General features: G+C 45.2%; 1 protein-coding gene across 5 annotated transcripts in view; it reads right to left on the bottom strand.

Annotated features, from left to right (window-relative positions):
* ddah1 (dimethylarginine dimethylaminohydrolase 1) overlaps positions 1 to 17,563 on the bottom strand; it is a 117,777-nt gene that overhangs the window by 35,128 nt on the left and 65,086 nt on the right. Inside the window, exon 1 of one of the 5 annotated variants that reach the window (XM_035648794.2) lies at positions 9,283 to 9,348. The exons of the other annotated variants lie outside the window; for them this stretch is intronic. Coding sequence (XP_035504687.2) covers positions 9,283 to 9,333 — 51 coding nt within the window. The 5' untranslated portion in view covers positions 9,334 to 9,348. Of the gene's footprint in view, positions 1 to 9,282; positions 9,349 to 17,563 lie in introns of those variants that run through there. 5 annotated transcript variants of the gene reach the window in all.

Genomic DNA, 17,563 nt, shown 5'->3' with positions numbered 1-17,563 from the left:
CAACACATTTACCTGTGCAGGCGCCCTTTCTCGTCAACGTGCAGATTCTTATTCAGTATAGGTGCAAGTGTCAAACATGGGCGTGAGCGTGTCAATTGCCTCAGACCGACAAGGCAACTGTGTCAGCTAAAACCTCATGACCTACAAGTCTACTCAAAGTATTAGCAAATTGAGGAATATCATCAAAAGAAGAAAAAAAATTATCTATTTATTAAAGGCGCATTCTAAATACAAATTGAAGCTCTTAATATCAGTTGGATTTACATGGGTTCTCGTGGCCAATTAGCACTTCCTGTTTGCATTGTACCCATTGTCGCACAAGCATCCATCACTGGGTTATTTCAATACAAAAGGAAACTTAAATATGTGATGTTCTCAGGATAGTGTTGCAGTGTTTTTGTTATGGTTTCCTGTAGAGCAGCAACAGCTAATTCATTAATCGATTACTAAATGAATCACCGTTTTGATAATCGGTTAATCGGTTCAAGAAGCTTTTATGATTTATGATTATAAAAAGTCAAAATTCTATGATTTCAGCTTCTTAAATGGGACGATTTTTTCTGGTTCCTTTGCTCCTCTGTGACAGTAAACTAAACATCTTCTTGGGGTTTTTGGAATCACGATCAACATGTTTTCACAAGTTTATGACATTTCATGGACCAAACAACTGAACGATTTATCGAGAAAATTATCGACAGATTAATCGATGATGAAAATAATCGTTAGTTGCAGCAGTTTCCTATGATATCATTTCGGATAGTGATGAAACAATGAATCCAAAAACAACTGTGTGTTCCGTTTTGACGATCGACAAAAAGTATACGATATTTTTTGGGGGGACATGCCCCCGCATTTGACAGCCATAGTGGAGAGACACAGGAAATGTGGGAGAAACGAGAGAGGAGGGCCGACATCCAGCGAGTGGTCCAGGCAGCAGGGAATCGCACCGGGGGACTCGCTGCTCAGGGCGACTGTGCCCGTCTTTCTGATACAAAAACAGCAGTCGAGCACTGAGGGTTTTAAAGTGCCTCGACTGCTGCAGCGCCAGTCGCTGACCATGTTGTTAAGTGGGTCAACTCCACTGGGCCAAACTGCATTAGCCAATGTTGTCCAGTTGCTTTAAGAGCCGCGGAAAGCGATGCCAGAGCAGTAACTTTGCCTCTTCATCGGTGAAACCCACACAACCAGAGGGACTGCAACATGAAGAATAAGATATTCTTACTTTTTACGGGCTAATGCTATAGTAACTCAATGTGACAATTATTCGCCGGTAAAAGACTCCTTAGTACCAGAGACTTTGAAATGATTTGGACACAAACGTTAACGTAAAAACTAAAATCAAAGTAAAAACAAAGTAATAATCAATGACTTCACATCAGTTTTGGTAAAAATGTACTTGCTTGCAAACTATTGCATACAAGCAGCTTGAGCATCCCGCTACATTAATGTTTCTGCCGCTTTAAGTACACCATTCACTGGAGTTTTAGTTTAGTTTTAGTCGTGATTTAGTCAAAACTATTTCGACAGAAAAACAACTGATGTCAATGAGCAGGATGAATTAGGAGGAGGTATGGATGGAGGTGGATGCAGCCCAGAAGGAGATGGAGGACGATAAAGAGGAGGAGGTGGCCGCAGTTGTGTAGAAAGCAATTATATGGCTCTATGCTTATGGAATGTTCTTGGAATACAGAGCAAGGCGATCCATTGGGTTTGCTAATCAAGCTGTGTGTGTGTGTGTGTGTGTGTGTGTGTGTTTGTGTGTTAATGCATGCATGTGTGTGTGAGTTGCATGCCTCCCACTGGAGCACATAATTACGAGCTGCTGATAAAAAAGAGGAGAAGGGGGCATTGTGGGATAACTGTGGCGTGAGTCGCCATTTCTAGTGGAGATTATTGAATGACCGTAGGTGGACATGATTAACTACATACCTGGGAGCTCAGGTATGTACTGACTGACTGACAGGCACACACACACACACACACACACACGCGCGTACACATGCACCTGCGTAAGACATCTGAGGGTGCAGAGATAATCAATACATTATCAAATCCCCCCCCCCCCCCGATCTGCAAACGCTTAGCAAAATGGAACATGTACACGTAAAATGTCACGTCGCCTAAAAACGTGCAGCATACACAAGCCACAAATTTGGAACAATCAGCGCGTCGGGTTTAAAAAAGAAAGAGAAAGGAAAGAAGACAAGGAAAGCTGTTTATACTCATAACCAGGCTCTGAAGACATTCATTTGGTCGGGCTCTGCTGAATCATTTACCAAAACTGAGGTGGAAAGAAATATATAAGCACAGGTCTGGCTTTTACGTAATGCCAGCAGCCAGTCAGTCAGAACCACAGGATGCATGCAGGGAAGCAGGGAAAACAAACACTGAAGGATGTCCTTTCTGCATACTTGATGCTTTTCCCAGCCACAAATACCAAAGTTCGCCCAGGACGCTGCAAAACAGATTCTCTCTGAAAACCGACCTGCCATTTTGCCTTATAAGGGGGGTTTGGCTCCTCCGGGGCCTTAGGTTGTTTGTATGTATGCGTGTGTGTGTGTGTGTGTGTGTGTGTGTGTACGTGTCTGTCCGCACGTACCAGGCCTTCGGGAGGCGACGAGGTAAAGTTTTTGGGGGGGAGGATATTTTTCGCACAGCTGGTGGGTGTTTTGTTATCACCGAGCGATCGGGCCTCCGCCAGCATCAGCGGTGGTTCGGGAAAGCTCGAAGCAGATGGGGAGAAAATTCCACGGTAACCACTTGATCTAACATCGTTCCATTCCTCCGATCCGTGCCAGTAAGACACACACACACACACACACACACACACAGAAAACTTCCTGGTGGTATGTCTGAACTGGAACATTGTTGGAATTCTAGTAACCTCCGATCCAAAAGCCTCCCCTTCCTCTGCAGCTCCTGAAGACGCTGCAGTCTGCTCCACGACCACTGGAGGAAAGCTGTATTCCACACATATTTGCACACAAGAAATGTAATTCTCTAATCATATATATATATATATATATATATATATCATATACTTTGGTCTCTTTGCAGGTGGATTTTTTTTAAAGCCTGCCCCTGCCGATTAGCCTCCTTTCACGCAGTTGTCATTCGTTACTAATGGATGTGCAACGTGCTGATTGTAAGTACAAATTAAAAGTCCCTCATCATTGTAATTGGATTGAATATTCCCGCCCCAGCTGTAATTACCAACGCCCCGCCACATCCATGGGATTAAGTGGGTTAGAGGTTAAGTCACATCACACTGTGACTGTAATATCCCTGGTTCCATTTCCAGCCAGAGACCACTGCTGCATGACACCACCACCTCCTCGTCTCTCTCTCTTCTCCCTTTTCTACCATTTCCCTTCTGTATTTCAACTGTGACCTGATCTAATAAAAGCACATTGTCCCCGGAGAAATCATTTTAAAGGCTCCTACGAATCCATAAGATTTCCTTTATCTCAGATAAGAAGACAATCATTTGAGAGGCCGTGCTTCGTGAGAATGACAATTGCCTATGCACCTTGGGAATAACTTGAGATCCATCCTATGCAGGATGAGAGAGTCTGGTCTGGACCAGAGGAAATAGCTTTAAAGAAATTTTATGAAACACTGAACAAATTCAATGATTTTGACTAGGATTTCTTTCCAATTAATTAGAATAAGCAATAATATAATTCAGTAATCTGTCTAATAGATGCAACGCCTTTGTTTGAAGGACATATAAGATCTATATTTAATAACAGATAGCATTTTTATATTTTTTTACAAAGTTGTCGGAAGACAGGGCAAACTGGGCAAAGCTGCTTCTCCTACCGTGTTGTATTGTTCTATTTGTTGTCTTTGATTCTGATTGTTTTCTTTCCTTTTCCTTCTTTGTGAAGCACATCGTGACGGCTGTTTTGAGAGTTGATATATAAAGTTGATTATTATGTTTTAAGTTTTGTCAATAACCTGATTTTACCCGATCATGCAGTAACTTATCTTGATATAAATATGGTCTTGGGAGATTCGCCGCTGATTAAGCTTTGTGTATGTTGACCTGGCAGCAGAACGTTAAGATCCAAACGTCTGCTCTGCTTCGCATCTCTAATTTCTTGGCTGATGAAACATGCTCCGATCTTTCTACAAGGGGCGAGAGCCGTCAAGATGACTCGGACGTCTTATCTGCGAGAGGAGGGCGACTCGAGTGAAGCCGGCGGTAATCGAGACACAGCCGCGTGTCCGTAATTGAATGCTGGTGAAGTTGCCCAGAACCTTTAGAATAAACGTGACATGCTACCTACGGTGCGCTCAGGGGCAAAGCATGCCCAGCATTCTGCCTTACAGGGACAAGGCCACACAGTTCGACCCCTGAGGTCAAGAGGACGCACGCAGGAGTTCACAGAGACGACGCACACTCACTCAGCCATGTGCGCATGTAATCAGACATGCACGCAAGGCCGAGTCAAAGCTTAAGTGTCAAATCAACAGCTGCGGAGGCACACGCAGGAAAGCGCGGAACTCATGCCAGCAATAAGAGTCATCCCTCACTTTTGGAGTCACGGTTAAGGGCCCGTTCATGATGGCAAAATACACTTTGTGAGAGCGGAACAAAGGCCGTTCATGTAGGGTCCCGGCTATGTTTGGCTGCCCCCCCCCCCGCTCAGGGCATGCGGTCATCGCACGAAAACAGGATCTCCTCCGTGCATGGTGCAAAACACTTGACGCGCCTCCTGTGTGCACTCACACCAGCGGCGACATCAAGTGACCCGCTGTCATTCATGTCAAATGACTGGAGCGACAAAGAGAGCAGCAGCTGTCACGGACATATTGACAGCTTCATTCAAGCGGCACGGTAACATACTGTAGTGATGATCAGGAGGGGTTTGGATGCATTACCCCTGTTTTATTTTTTTCCAAAAAATGTATTTTGGACTTACGCTTCGGCTGGCCTGATCTTTTTAGAGAGTAAAAAGTAAAGTTAACCTATTGCACCTATTGTCAAATTTTTTTTGAAAATTCCCTCCTTACATACATCAGGGAATTACATTAGAATTGATATAAGATATCAAAAAAATGTCACAAATATTAAACCAATATGATATGTCAATATGATAACATGTGATAAGTTCCTCCTGTAAAATTCAATGAGTTAGTAATTAGCGATGTCAAATGAGCAATGACGTGTTCACACTCTTCAGTGTGAGGACTGGACTTCCTGCCAGAGTTACATTCATTATGTCTTGTTTTTTTAATTTGTCCATTCAATTGTTCAAACAATTGATGTCTTTTTTTTTCAGAGAAGATTTTCATCAACACCGCAACCTGAAAAGATTTCCCAACACTCAGACAAGGCCGGCTGTGACGTGGTGTTACCAGTGGTGAGGATGATGTTCTGGGAGAAAGGTGTGAATTTCTCTGCATCATCGTCGAGATTAAGAGACTTGAATATCGGCGACTCTCACGGACAGAGAGTCTGGAGTACAGGCCAGCGGCCATGGGACTGAAAGAGCTTTCGACAATAAGTGAGGGTTCAAACTATCAGAACACAGGACATCGTCTCGCCCCCTCGTCCTCTCCATCTGTAGTGCATCTTTCCTTTCCACTCACATCTCCCAGGTCCGATGGCTTCAACTACGGCAAACGAGGCTCTACTCGATTAGTTCAAACCGTGGCTAATGTCTGTGACTCACCGTGACCCTGCTGGCTCGCTCTCTACTCACTCCACATCCATCGGCATCTCTACGGGAGCGACGACTACCCCCCCCCCCGCCCCCTCATCCACTGGAAAGCCCAAGGAAGCCTCTAAACAATGGCGTAATGGAGTAGAAAAACAAATCCCCCGACGTGAACCAACTTCATCAACTGTAGGCTTGAATTTTAAAAACAAATTAAACTTCGGAAACCGTCTGACCGCAACTGAAGAGTCTGGGATGACTCAGTCTCTATGATGGGTGACTTGGGGGGGGGGGGTGGTTGTTCTCCATTCATAAAAGACCCGAGATGAACTTCTGCTCTGAGTTAACGGCCCGAGTGTGACCAGCTCCATCCCTTCGCCGTACGCACTGGAAACCGGGACCAAACGTTCTCATGCATCATAAAGGAAAAAGATCTGAGAGAAAGAAACTATTTGAACATCACTGGGAAACCATTTCAAATCCCTTAAACTTTGTTATGATTTCCAGCCCAATCTATTTAAAAGTCCCCGTCCCCCCCTCCCCTCCAAAAAAAAAGCCAATGGCTCTCGCGTTGTTATCACCGCATGATGTCATGGACCCAATTCTGAGAGGATTACGCAGATGGTGGGAGGGTTTGAACTGCGAGTTCGCCGAAGGGAAAATGTGGATTCTCCTGACAAACTACGGGAGGAGTGACGAGGAATCTGGCTCCGCATTAATCTCCCCCTTCTTACGGAGAGAGGGTTTGGCTCGTCCCCAAATTGCTCCATTGTAAAAACGCTCGGCCTTGTGCCTGTATTTCCTCTGACAAAACTAAATTCCTCCTCAAGGCCGCGGGAAACAAAAACGAGGAAAGAAAGAATGAGTCGGAGACAATGGAAGAGGATGCATTCGAAACGCCACTCTGTGTCGGGACAATCACCTCGAGGCACTCGGGTTCTTATGTTCCATTAGTCACCGTCCTTGAGTGGGAGTCACAATACGGAGGTGGAAGAACTAAGCAGTTTCATTAAGTGATTCCACTTCCATTACGTATCAACTTAGACAAACAACAAAGTCAAAGTAACCAAATAGTTCCCAAGGACATAGACGACAGCAGAGTTCGTGACCAAATCACAGAGGACGGCGTCCTTTCGTCCGGTGGAAAAACCAGACAGGTTTCACATTCCTGGCCTCTTTTATTTCGGTACATTTCATCCATCATAACATTGCTGTGAAATAAGTCACTTCATCCTCTTCCTCCTCCGACGCTCTACTCACTCGTGCTTGGCTCCATAAATGGGTTGTTCTTATACCCTGGAGTCAGGGTTAATCCCCGCCGCTTGACTCCTGACTCACGAAAGGGGGCCGTGTAGGGTCAGAGCGGATGTGCAAGTAGTTTAAAATCGGCTCCAGCTTCATTCTGTATTAAGATCTCTGACCGTGGAAAGGCTTTGTCAAAGCGATCTCACCTAAAAGTCCATCCAGCAGTTTGAGTGCGCCATTAGCCGGTTTTCATCTCCTTATTGATATGTTATAACTGATATGAAGGTCCAGCAGAGCTACTACGGGAACCGTGAGGTGAGACCCTTTTCTTTGCCCCATTTTCGAATTTTATTTTGTACATTTCCGGGTAACATTACCCCCTGCAGGCCTCAAGTTAGCGACCAAAAATACTTTTGAGAAGCAGCGATACACACCTCCACATATGCAACAAGAGATTGCAAATGGACATAGTTTGGGTTTTACCAGGGTCAAAGGGCCAAAAAGAGGTCGAGGACCACTGACGTGAACGATCGCGGAGACGACAGGTGTCTTTTCCATCCATTCCCGATCTGTGACGCTGTGCGATCAGGGCCATAGATACATCGCTGAGTCATGGTCCATACTGGCACCAGAGCCTTACATGGTCAGCCTTTTCCATTTGCGCGGCGACCCAGTCACGCTTGACCAGCAACCGAGCAGGTGACGGGCCCGAGGGCTCTCCGACATTCCTGAGGAGACCTTGACGCTGCGCCCGCCGGGACACGGGCATTCCTGTGGGCGGGACGTGTGACCGTCCGTCTCTGTGCGGGTCGATCCGTCACGGACAGGTCGGATACAACGGACAGGGCGGACAATGATTCAACGTGAACGAATCTAGCAATTAGAGCGTTTATGCTTCTCATTATTTTGTATTTGTTACAATGTCAGATTTCCACATTAAATGTGGCCAAAGTTAAAGACAAAAGCTCAGGCGTCCGAGTGCAACTATTTTTTTTTTCTACTTCGTAGAGCTGCGACAGTTAATCGATTAGCGATCGACTACTTAATTAATCGCCAACTATTTTGATAATCGATTAATCGGCTCCAAATTCTCTGATTTCAGCTTCTTAAACCTCAAAATGTTCTGGTTTCTTTGCTCCTCTGTGACAGTAAACTAAATTATCTTTGGTGTGTGGACAAAACAAAACATCATCTAGGGTTTTTTTGGGAAACACGGTCGACACTTTTTACCTTTTCATGGACAAAACAGCTAATCGCCTGATCGAGAAATGAACCAACAGATTAATCGTTTATGAAATTTTCGTTAGTTGCAGCCCTACTACTTCGATGAGCTGACGTCATCGGCTCCTCACAGACCTCTTTATACGGTGATCTGCTCCAAGCACCGGAAAAACTGTCTTCTTGAGTATAGTATTGGAGTCATTTAGTGTACTAGCATACAAATAACAAGGTTTACTGTACAGTCATCTGGCAACGGAGCAGAGTCAGTAGCACTTACAATTTTGTAAAATTTGTTGACACGAACACCCTCAACACCAACATGGCGTCAAGTTTCCAACATGTACGAGTACGGGCAGAAAGTTTTGCTCAGACTTGAGTAAATTATTTTCAAAAAAAGACATTAATCTCAGCATATGGCGAAATAGCTTGTGTCTTTTCTATTAAAACAAATCTTTATCAAACTCTCCGCAGATTTACGACGGTCACTTTGTTCTGGGAGACGCAGCGTGTAGCTCTGCGCCGCTGTCATTATGTAATGTAACTCTAACTTGCACTCTGCAATAAAAGAGTCACAAGCAATTGTGCTCGAGCCCATGATGTGAAATTGCGCATTTAATTGTAGTCCATGATTACTGTACTCTCTCCAACTTTCCCCGCCGGTCTGCACGTGAGCCTCTGCGTGTATGACCTAATGAAATGCCACAAAATGTCACAGCTGAGAAAATATAATCTTTTAATAGAGGGAAAGTCAATAATGAGGGGATCAATAGAGACACAGGGACGGAGCCACAGGCTGATTCGTCTGGAGGGGCTGAACGACTATAACCCATCTGAAAGACAATCTCTTTTTTTTCCCAAACAGCAGACAGTATCAACCAAAAACAAGTCTTTCAAATTCAAGGTGTCATTTATTTTTTTTTTTTTTGTAAACCTTGAAAATGATCATATAAAAGCAGACATGCTGTCAGAGGATCGGAATGTGAAATGGAGCACAGTGGGAATGTCTCACGGGCTCCTGGTGTGTGTGTGTGTGTGTGTGTGTGTGTGTGTGTGTGTAATTCCTCAGGTCTGGCACGGGACAGGTGAACTTCTTGGGATAGAACAATTCCTGTTATCGCCCCGGCCAGCCTTATATCACCGCCCCTCGTACCCATCCGATCGCATCCAACCGCTGGTAAACAGGCAGAAGGAGAACATCCATCGATCACTGTGCGCGCTAAGACCTCGACTCCTGCCAATTACACACACACAGAAAAATGACCATCAACACAAAGAGCAGAGTGTATTTCTGGAGGACAATCCGATTTTTCCAGGCATGTTTCTGTCATTATCATTCCTGGAGTGGCTCATGTTTGAAGTCAGCGGGCCGTAGAACAGCACAGCGCTCGCTCTGTACAGAGCGGGGCGGCCGCGGGGAGATGATGGGGAAAGCAGGTGCTGTGATTTGGGGGCTGCGCTACACTGCCACAGAGGGAAGAAAGAGAGACGGAGAGGGACGGGGAGGAGGAGGGGGCAGCGATGGCGGCCAAGGGGGGAGAATTCTGACCTAATTCCCTCGTCTGGAACGCCAACTCTCTTCTGATTTGGTTTTTTTTTATTTTGACGTCTGATCTGTTGGTTCAGTCTATCACACACCTCTGCTCTGTCTATCCACCCGTCCGTCAGTGGGGCTGTGTTTACGTCTAATACAGAGAGTTGAGCTCCGGGCAGGGCTGCACGGTGGTGTAGTGGTCGGCGCTTTCGCCTCGCAGCAAGAAGGTTCTGGGTTCGAATCCCGGTTCAAACCAACCAGGGCCTTTCTGTGTGGAGTTTGCATGTTCTCCCCGTTTATCCGGCTTCCTCCCACAGTCCAAAGACATGCAGAATGGGGTTAGGTTAATTGGACCGTAGGTGTGAATGGTTGTCCGTCTCTGTATGTGGCCCTGCAATAGGCTGGCAACCTGTCCAGGGTGAACCCCGCCTCTCGCCCAATGTTAGCTGGGATTGGCTCTAGCCCCCCCCGTGACCCATAAATGGATAAAGCGGTAGACGATGGATGGATGGATGGATGGAGCTTTGGGCAATGGTGCTGAAACTTTTATGGATGCCCCACGCGTTTCACACGCGTCTGATTTTAGATCTTGCTGCTGTGCCGAACGTTCATGTCATTCAAAGCGTTGACCCCGTTTGCCACCGACCAGTAGAACAGGAAAATTCTGGTTTATTCATAACTTATGTTTGTACCCGTGTCCACTGAAGCTATTGCTGAACTCTTGGAACCTGCCAGCGTCGGCTCATACCATACCAAAGGTGCTTTCGATGGTGCCAATGTAAGGATTCCAAGGAGAAGAAGGAGGACCAGTTAGGAGTGGTGCTTGAATTGGTTTATTTGGTACTGCAGACGAGATATCAAAGGCAAGCGAGTGCGTCTGCCAGTGACGCCGGAATACAACATGTGGCACGCTCTCCCCGACATAACAGGCACGCTGTCAAGAGAGGCTAAGAAACACATTGCGGATATGCAGATATTTTTGAAGGTCCCCCAGGCCACCTGGATTTGTGCTGGTAGTGTCGATGGCCAGTCTGACAACAGGAGACTGATCAAGATTGACTGGAATCATGTTGACTCAGTCTCCAACTGGCTGCTCACGGCCGCCCACATCAAATTCCAATTGCCCAACTTCTGGGTCTTCACCTATCTACTTGAACCTTTATCATACGGGCTTCTGCTCCTTCTCAGCCACTGCCTTTCTCCAAGGAACGTTATCTGACATCGCCGTCCCTGCACACGAGGCAATCCCAGTCCAGACAACAAAATGCCATGGGAGCAGCGGCGTTCCTCCCTATCTCCAAGAATCTCTTGAAAACTCATCTCTTGCAACATCGCCTCCTCTCCTAACACCTTTAACTCGCTAAAATGCCTGAATAGCAGTTACTGTTCACTTTCGGTGCACCATTGAACAGATTTAGCACTTTAGTGTTTTCCCGCAGTTTGTCAATAACTTTGGACACAAACAACTGTGAAAAGAGTAAATGTAAATGACTAAAGTTGTAATAGACCAGACTCTGCCCATGAACACAGCATGAATTTCACAGTAAACATATACACAGCAGATAAGCTGGGGGGACTCCTCGTTGACTCAGCACAGACCGCTTCTGTTTACTGCAGCAGAAGAGGAGACTAAGCGAAAATGGGAATATTTGGTCTGCGCTGTTGGCAGGAAGTGTTTTCAACGAGATATGGGGCTGATGATGTTATCTTCCTGATAAGACAGTAGGCCAAAAAAGCTAAGTGTGTGTGAGAGGAGGCCCAACGGAGCAATGAGGGGATGACGATGAGGCGGGCAGTCCAGTCACGTTAGAGGTCAGAGGGGAAAAACTGATACACTGACACACGTACGGCCGAGGGGAAGACTATTTACAGTGGATGACGGCATGAAAAGAGCGTGTCAGCACATGTCTAGGTGTGTCTGTGTGTGTGTGTGTCGATATAAGATAAGAGAATGACGTCATGCGCACCCCAAGTTAAGCATTGTAGGGAAGGGCCTCATGGAGAGCTGCCAAATATATAGATTTGATTTCATTACATTCATTTAGCTGACGCTTCTGTCCAACGCAACTTACAATAAGTGTTTTCAACCATGAAGTTATTACCCAAAAAGTGTGAGAATCATGTGAGTACATAAAAATGTATCAAATAGGTGTAGAGTGTTCCATTTTAGATTTTTTTTCTTTTTCTTTGCCTTCACCCCTGTAATGATTCATGGACTAAGGTGAAGTCTGAACCGGTGAGTTTTCAGTCTGCGACGGAACGTTTTCATGGAACAAGAACAACAAACTTCCGTTGAGCGGAGGCTGCCCGCCCCTCACAGTGAGGGAGTCGCAGAGCGTAGTGGACGTGCGCTGGGGTTTTAGCTTTGGCCATGTTCTAGGTGTAAGAATGACCAGAGCCATTCGCAGCACAGTACGCGAGTACCAGTGCCTTGAATGGGATTCGAGGGTGCGGCGGAGCGGTGTATCGTGGGAGAACTTGTTAATGATCAATTAATAATTAGAAAGACCAAACTTAACTAACAACAAATCCAAAGTCTTAATTAGTCCAAAGATCAATTAAGAACTTATGTCACATTGTGAAGAAAAACTGCTGCATGACGAGCTTTAACGTTCAGACGGTTCGCTGCCATACAAGGAGATGATCCCCGTGTCTCACTCCGACGCTCCATCCGACGGAGGATCACATCTATGAACATCTCAGTGAATAAGAGGATTGTTCAGAATCCTTCGAGTGCCTCAACCTCGATTACAGGAAGTGTCAGAATGAGCTGGTCTTTCATTCAGTTCATCGCCTTCAGTGATTCATTTCCCATTCACAGTGGAATTGCAGAGTGAATACTCAACGACGTGGCAAAGTCATATTAGGGCGCTTTAATCGTGTTGTGATGAAAAGAATCCGAGCACATGATAAAAACTCCTTTGAGGCATGAAGTAGGAAGCCTGGAGCTGCAAAGGATGTTTCAGACCTGGTCTAGATTATTAACACACACACTCAGGCGCCGATGTGATTAGATCCCGACCGATATGGATTTTGTGGGGCGATGCCGATATCAATATTAGGGAGTAAATATGTCGATTACATCACCCGATATATATATATATATATATATATATGTGAGAAAAAAGAAATTGGCATTGATTCCTTGTTGTTGTCAAAACCCTTATGATAAAAGAATCTAATTGAGGATGGACATTTTTTATAGTTTATCCATATACTTTATTATAAATAACTAAAAAAATGAATTACATTTTTTTTATATATATTTTATACGTTTTCATATTGGCAAACATAAAGGCAGATACCGATATGTCTGTGGAAAAAAAGGGCGACTTAAATTGTGTGGGCCTTAGATGTGACATCAGCTTTCTTCACAAAAAAAAATCCATCAGGACACTACTAATCAAAATAGCTAAAAATGCATTGTAAAACACAATGTCAGAAACAAAGCATATATTAGGCATGAAAGCACCAACACAAACGTACAAAGTTAACAAAGGTTCCTGCTAATCTCCAGTTTAATCTCTATGTTCAACTAATGGATAAATGCACTAAAAAACAAAAAACACGTGAATCGTCACCAGTATATTATCTAAGTCTGGAGGATTGTCCAATGTTGCTTCACTGTACGTTTGAAACTCAAACCACGATTAAATTGGGACGAACGCAAACTGGCTCAAAACCAGGATTACCGCTTTGCCTTTTTATGTCTTCACCAACAAACCCAGAGGCAGGAAATATGGTGATATTCTCCCCTTCTGTTCCCGGGTTGATACGAGTGTTGAACAACGGCTAGAGAAGTGTTTTTTTTAGCAGAATATGGATATGAAATGTCACCACTTCATCATCATTATTATATCCTATTACACAACTGTGTTGAATTTCATCATAATTAGCGTATGAGTTCTTTATGAGCTATGGTCGAGTTCCAAGCGAACGCTTTGTGTCTGATGTAATAAAATTCCACCCGAGAACGAGACGGACGGCAAACGGACGGAAGGACAACTCGAAAAAACATCATAAAAAACAGTCCGAGACAGAGTTTGCTCCGATACATTGAAGACCCCCTACGGCTGGATTTAGTCCAACTGGATTTATGGTTCTCTGCAGACACAAAGAAGTGCTTTGTGGGTAAGTGTAGTTCACAGAGGCTCCCGAAAGAGTCGGTGCACACAGCTGCCACACTATGTATGACAGGCCTGAGTGTCACTCGGGTCGATCGGTCGATCCAACTGCCGTCAGGAGGAGGAGGCACGTCAGACATGGAGAACACAGAAATCATGTACTGTGCTAACTGGAGAGTCGTGCTCAGGCCCTTGATATGGTCAATTATAATGTACAGTACTTTTCCGCAGCGTTAATTCAATCAGAAGAACATGATCGGTGTACCATATGTTTGGGTTTCCTTTAAAAGGAGACAGAAAATGAAACTTATCCATACTTCCAGTTTTACCTTTAAAACCAGATTTTCATTTGTTTAGGCTTAACACAATTCTCTATTTACTGTTATTTATGACACCTTGAGTTGTTCAGAACATTTCAGACCACTAATTTAGGGACTCTCCATAATTGCTGTGATATCTTATTTAGTTTTTTTTAAAATTCAACCCTACGCTTGATTGGTTAGTTAGTTTATTCTGTTCCACGGTTTCCTGAAAACCACATGGGGTATTTACACCATATGACACTAACCCTGTAGCTGCTCTTGTTACGTAAGCCAGTGCTGATGAGGCAGACGAGATAAAGCAGCAGAGGATCGGTGAACCTGCTGCCTCGGGATACATCCGTGGAAATCTCTCACGGGAACATATAGGAAGTCAGCCATTTGGGTTTACAGTGTGGTGGCATGTAAAACACACACACACACACACACACACACACACACACGCACACACGCACGCACGCACGCACGCACGCACGCACGCTTGTGCACAAAACCACCAGCGACAAAAGCTGACCTGACGTGCCTGGTTGAAAAAGGTCAATCAATGGCGTCCCATTGCAGAGCAGTGATGAGGCGGAACTGTGTGGTGTGTTATGGCTGGACATCGAGTGCGGCTCTCAGCCAACAGGAACGCAGACAATGAGTTTGGTTCACCGTTGCATGCTGGGACACACCCACCTATGTGTGTGTGTGTGTGTCTGGAAGGGATGTCTGTGTGTTTTGGGTGTATGGTGTGTGTGTGTGTGTGTGTGTGTGTGTGTGTGTGTGGGGGTGTGTGTGTGTGTGTGTGTGTGTGTGTGTGTGTGCATGTCCTTGGACTTGTGTTTCTCAGTCTGTTTTCTTATCCAGTTGTGTTTATGTATCTATCTGGCTCTGGATGCATGTGTGTATTTATCCGTAAGCTTCTCGGTGCTGTGCGACTGTGCGAGTGTTTGGGCGGCGAAGGCGGTGGTCCGAGACATGCGACCGAGAGGAGTTCTCAAGATCGGCACGTTCGCGAGCACTTCCTTCCAGACTGCTTACGTCGGAATTTGTCTGTGTAGTCTGAACCGAGAGTTTTCAAAGTGGAGACAAAATAGAGACCGCCCGCACCCCTCACCATCCACGTCGAAATCCGTATTCGACAGTCATTCATTATTATTTCACCATGAACAAAAACAAAAGATCCAAATAGCCCATGAAATAAGAAATTCATCATGCATCAATGTTAATTTAGTCATTAGTTATTCCCAGATGAGGACGTTTAATAGTTTTGAGTGTTGGGTGAAGCTGTCACTTTACCAGCACCGACACTGGGAAGGTGACATGTGACCAATGTGACAGATTTACAAGTTACAAGATGAGGAATGAGTCAAGCGTCTGGAGTAAAATTCCAAATTTGTGAAGATGAGCCCCCAAAAGTGCGAGTGTCAGATGAGGCAAAGGAAACTATGATGAGCTTATCGCTCGAAAACTGAACGTGACAACTGAGACGTCTAACAAAGTATAACTACATCAACTACCTCGTTGTTTGTAGAACAGCAGCATCTATGTTCAACTAATGGATAAATGCACAAAAAACACTGAATTGTCAAACAGTATATTATCTAAGACTGGAGGATTGTCCAATGTTGCTTCACTGTACGTTTGAAACTCAAACCACGATTAAATTGGCTCAGAGGCTCTGCAACCACGCTCTAACTCTAATATTGCTCAAAACCAGAATTACCGCTTTGCCTTTTTATGTCTTGATACGAGGGTTGAAGTGTTTTTTTAGCAGAAGATTATGATGTCACAGTGAGGTTGACCTTTCACCTTTATTGGATATGAAATGCCATCACTTCATCATCATTACTATATCCTATTACACAACGGTGTTGAATTACATCATAATTAGCGTATGAGTTCTTTATGAGTTATGGTCGAGTGCCAAGCGAACGCTTTGTGTCTGATGTGATAAAATTCCTTCCGAGAACGAGACGGACGGCAAACGGACGGAAGGACGACTCGAAAAAACATCATACTGGATTTATGGTTCAGGAAGAGGAGGCACGTCAGACATGGAGAAGACAAAAATCATGTACTTGTGCTAACTGGAGAGTCGTGCTCAGGCCCTTGATATGGTCAATTATAATACACAGTACTTTGCGAGTCTCAGATGAGGCGAAGGGAACCGGCAAATCTATGACGAGTTTAGCAAATCGCCCGAAAACTGAAGGTAACAGCCGAGACGTCTAACAAAGTATAACTACATCAACTAGCTCTTTGTTTGTAGAACAGCAGCATGCACCTGCCCTGTTCTACACGTCTCTGCCTCTGCACCTTCCCTTCAAATGAACTGTGATCTGAACTGTAAATGTACTGTACAGTTCTGCATTGGACTGGATGTCATTTGTACTGTTTCTGTGTGTGCTGCGTGTACTGTTCAGCTAAGAAACACCCTAAGACTGAGGGCTGGAATAAATCTGGTTCCTACACTATTGAGTTATTATTTTCTATTTTTGCAGCTGCTCGCGCCGTTGCAACCCTCGTTCCTTTGGGTCCGTCCACATTATCTCGAGCAAGCGAGACCCAAAACACGACCCGCGCGCTCCCCCCTTCCGTCACGCGTCCGCCTCCCCGAGGACACGCTTCACTCCATAATTTGACGAGATCGCCTCGGACGCGCGTCCTGCGAGCGCCATTCCTCAACGTTTCCGTCTTGAGCAAATTGATTTTGGAGCGGAAATTAAACTGTCATAGTCAGTACCGCCTGCAACAGATGCCACCAGCGAGGAGACGCCTTCCCCCCTTTTAACGATCCCTGACATTTCAGGGGGGTTCATGAGCAGCCGTTGCCGTGTTTCTCACCAATATTACGTAATTAGCTCGTAGCCGTCGGGCGAACTCGGAGGAGTTTTAGACTATTTCCACAAAGTGACAACGGTGAAATTTCCAAGCGCATTCGACCCGATGGTTCCCATGTGCTGCGACCTTTGCAGCCCAGTGTGCTCCGGAGGGGAAATGGAGCCGTTACCACCGAGGGAAAAGATGGACGATTCTTCCTAACAGCGCTGCAGTAATGAGCCTGGCATCTGCCAGACGTTGTGCCGTCTCCAAAGCATCACCGGAGCTGCCTGGCCATCGCTCAGCCAGACGCCAGGCCTCTGCAGAGGATTTGTACGTCCTGTGATAAGGGCGGAGGATCACAACGAGCCCCAATTTAGTCTTTTCAGAACATATTTGGCTTCGGGCTCCCGGCGTCTTCTACCACCTTTGCACTCATTAGCAGATTCCCACTGAGTCATCACAGTCTATTACCTCCGACAGTGATATGACTCGATATTTCGTACAACCACGTTTTTTTACACTTCGTCAGTGTATTGATTTAGCACGTCACCGGGCCACTGGGCGATTATCAAGCCTGATTTGTCGACTGACCTTTGATGATTATGAATTTATTATTTCCGTCATCTGTCATCGAAGTGTCTCAAACAT

This window comes from Scophthalmus maximus, chromosome 13 (assembly GCF_022379125.1).
Source record: "Scophthalmus maximus strain ysfricsl-2021 chromosome 13, ASM2237912v1, whole genome shotgun sequence".
Taxonomy (NCBI): domain Eukaryota; kingdom Metazoa; phylum Chordata; class Actinopteri; order Pleuronectiformes; family Scophthalmidae; genus Scophthalmus; species Scophthalmus maximus.
This window is presented reverse-complemented; position numbering and strand designations above follow the sequence as displayed.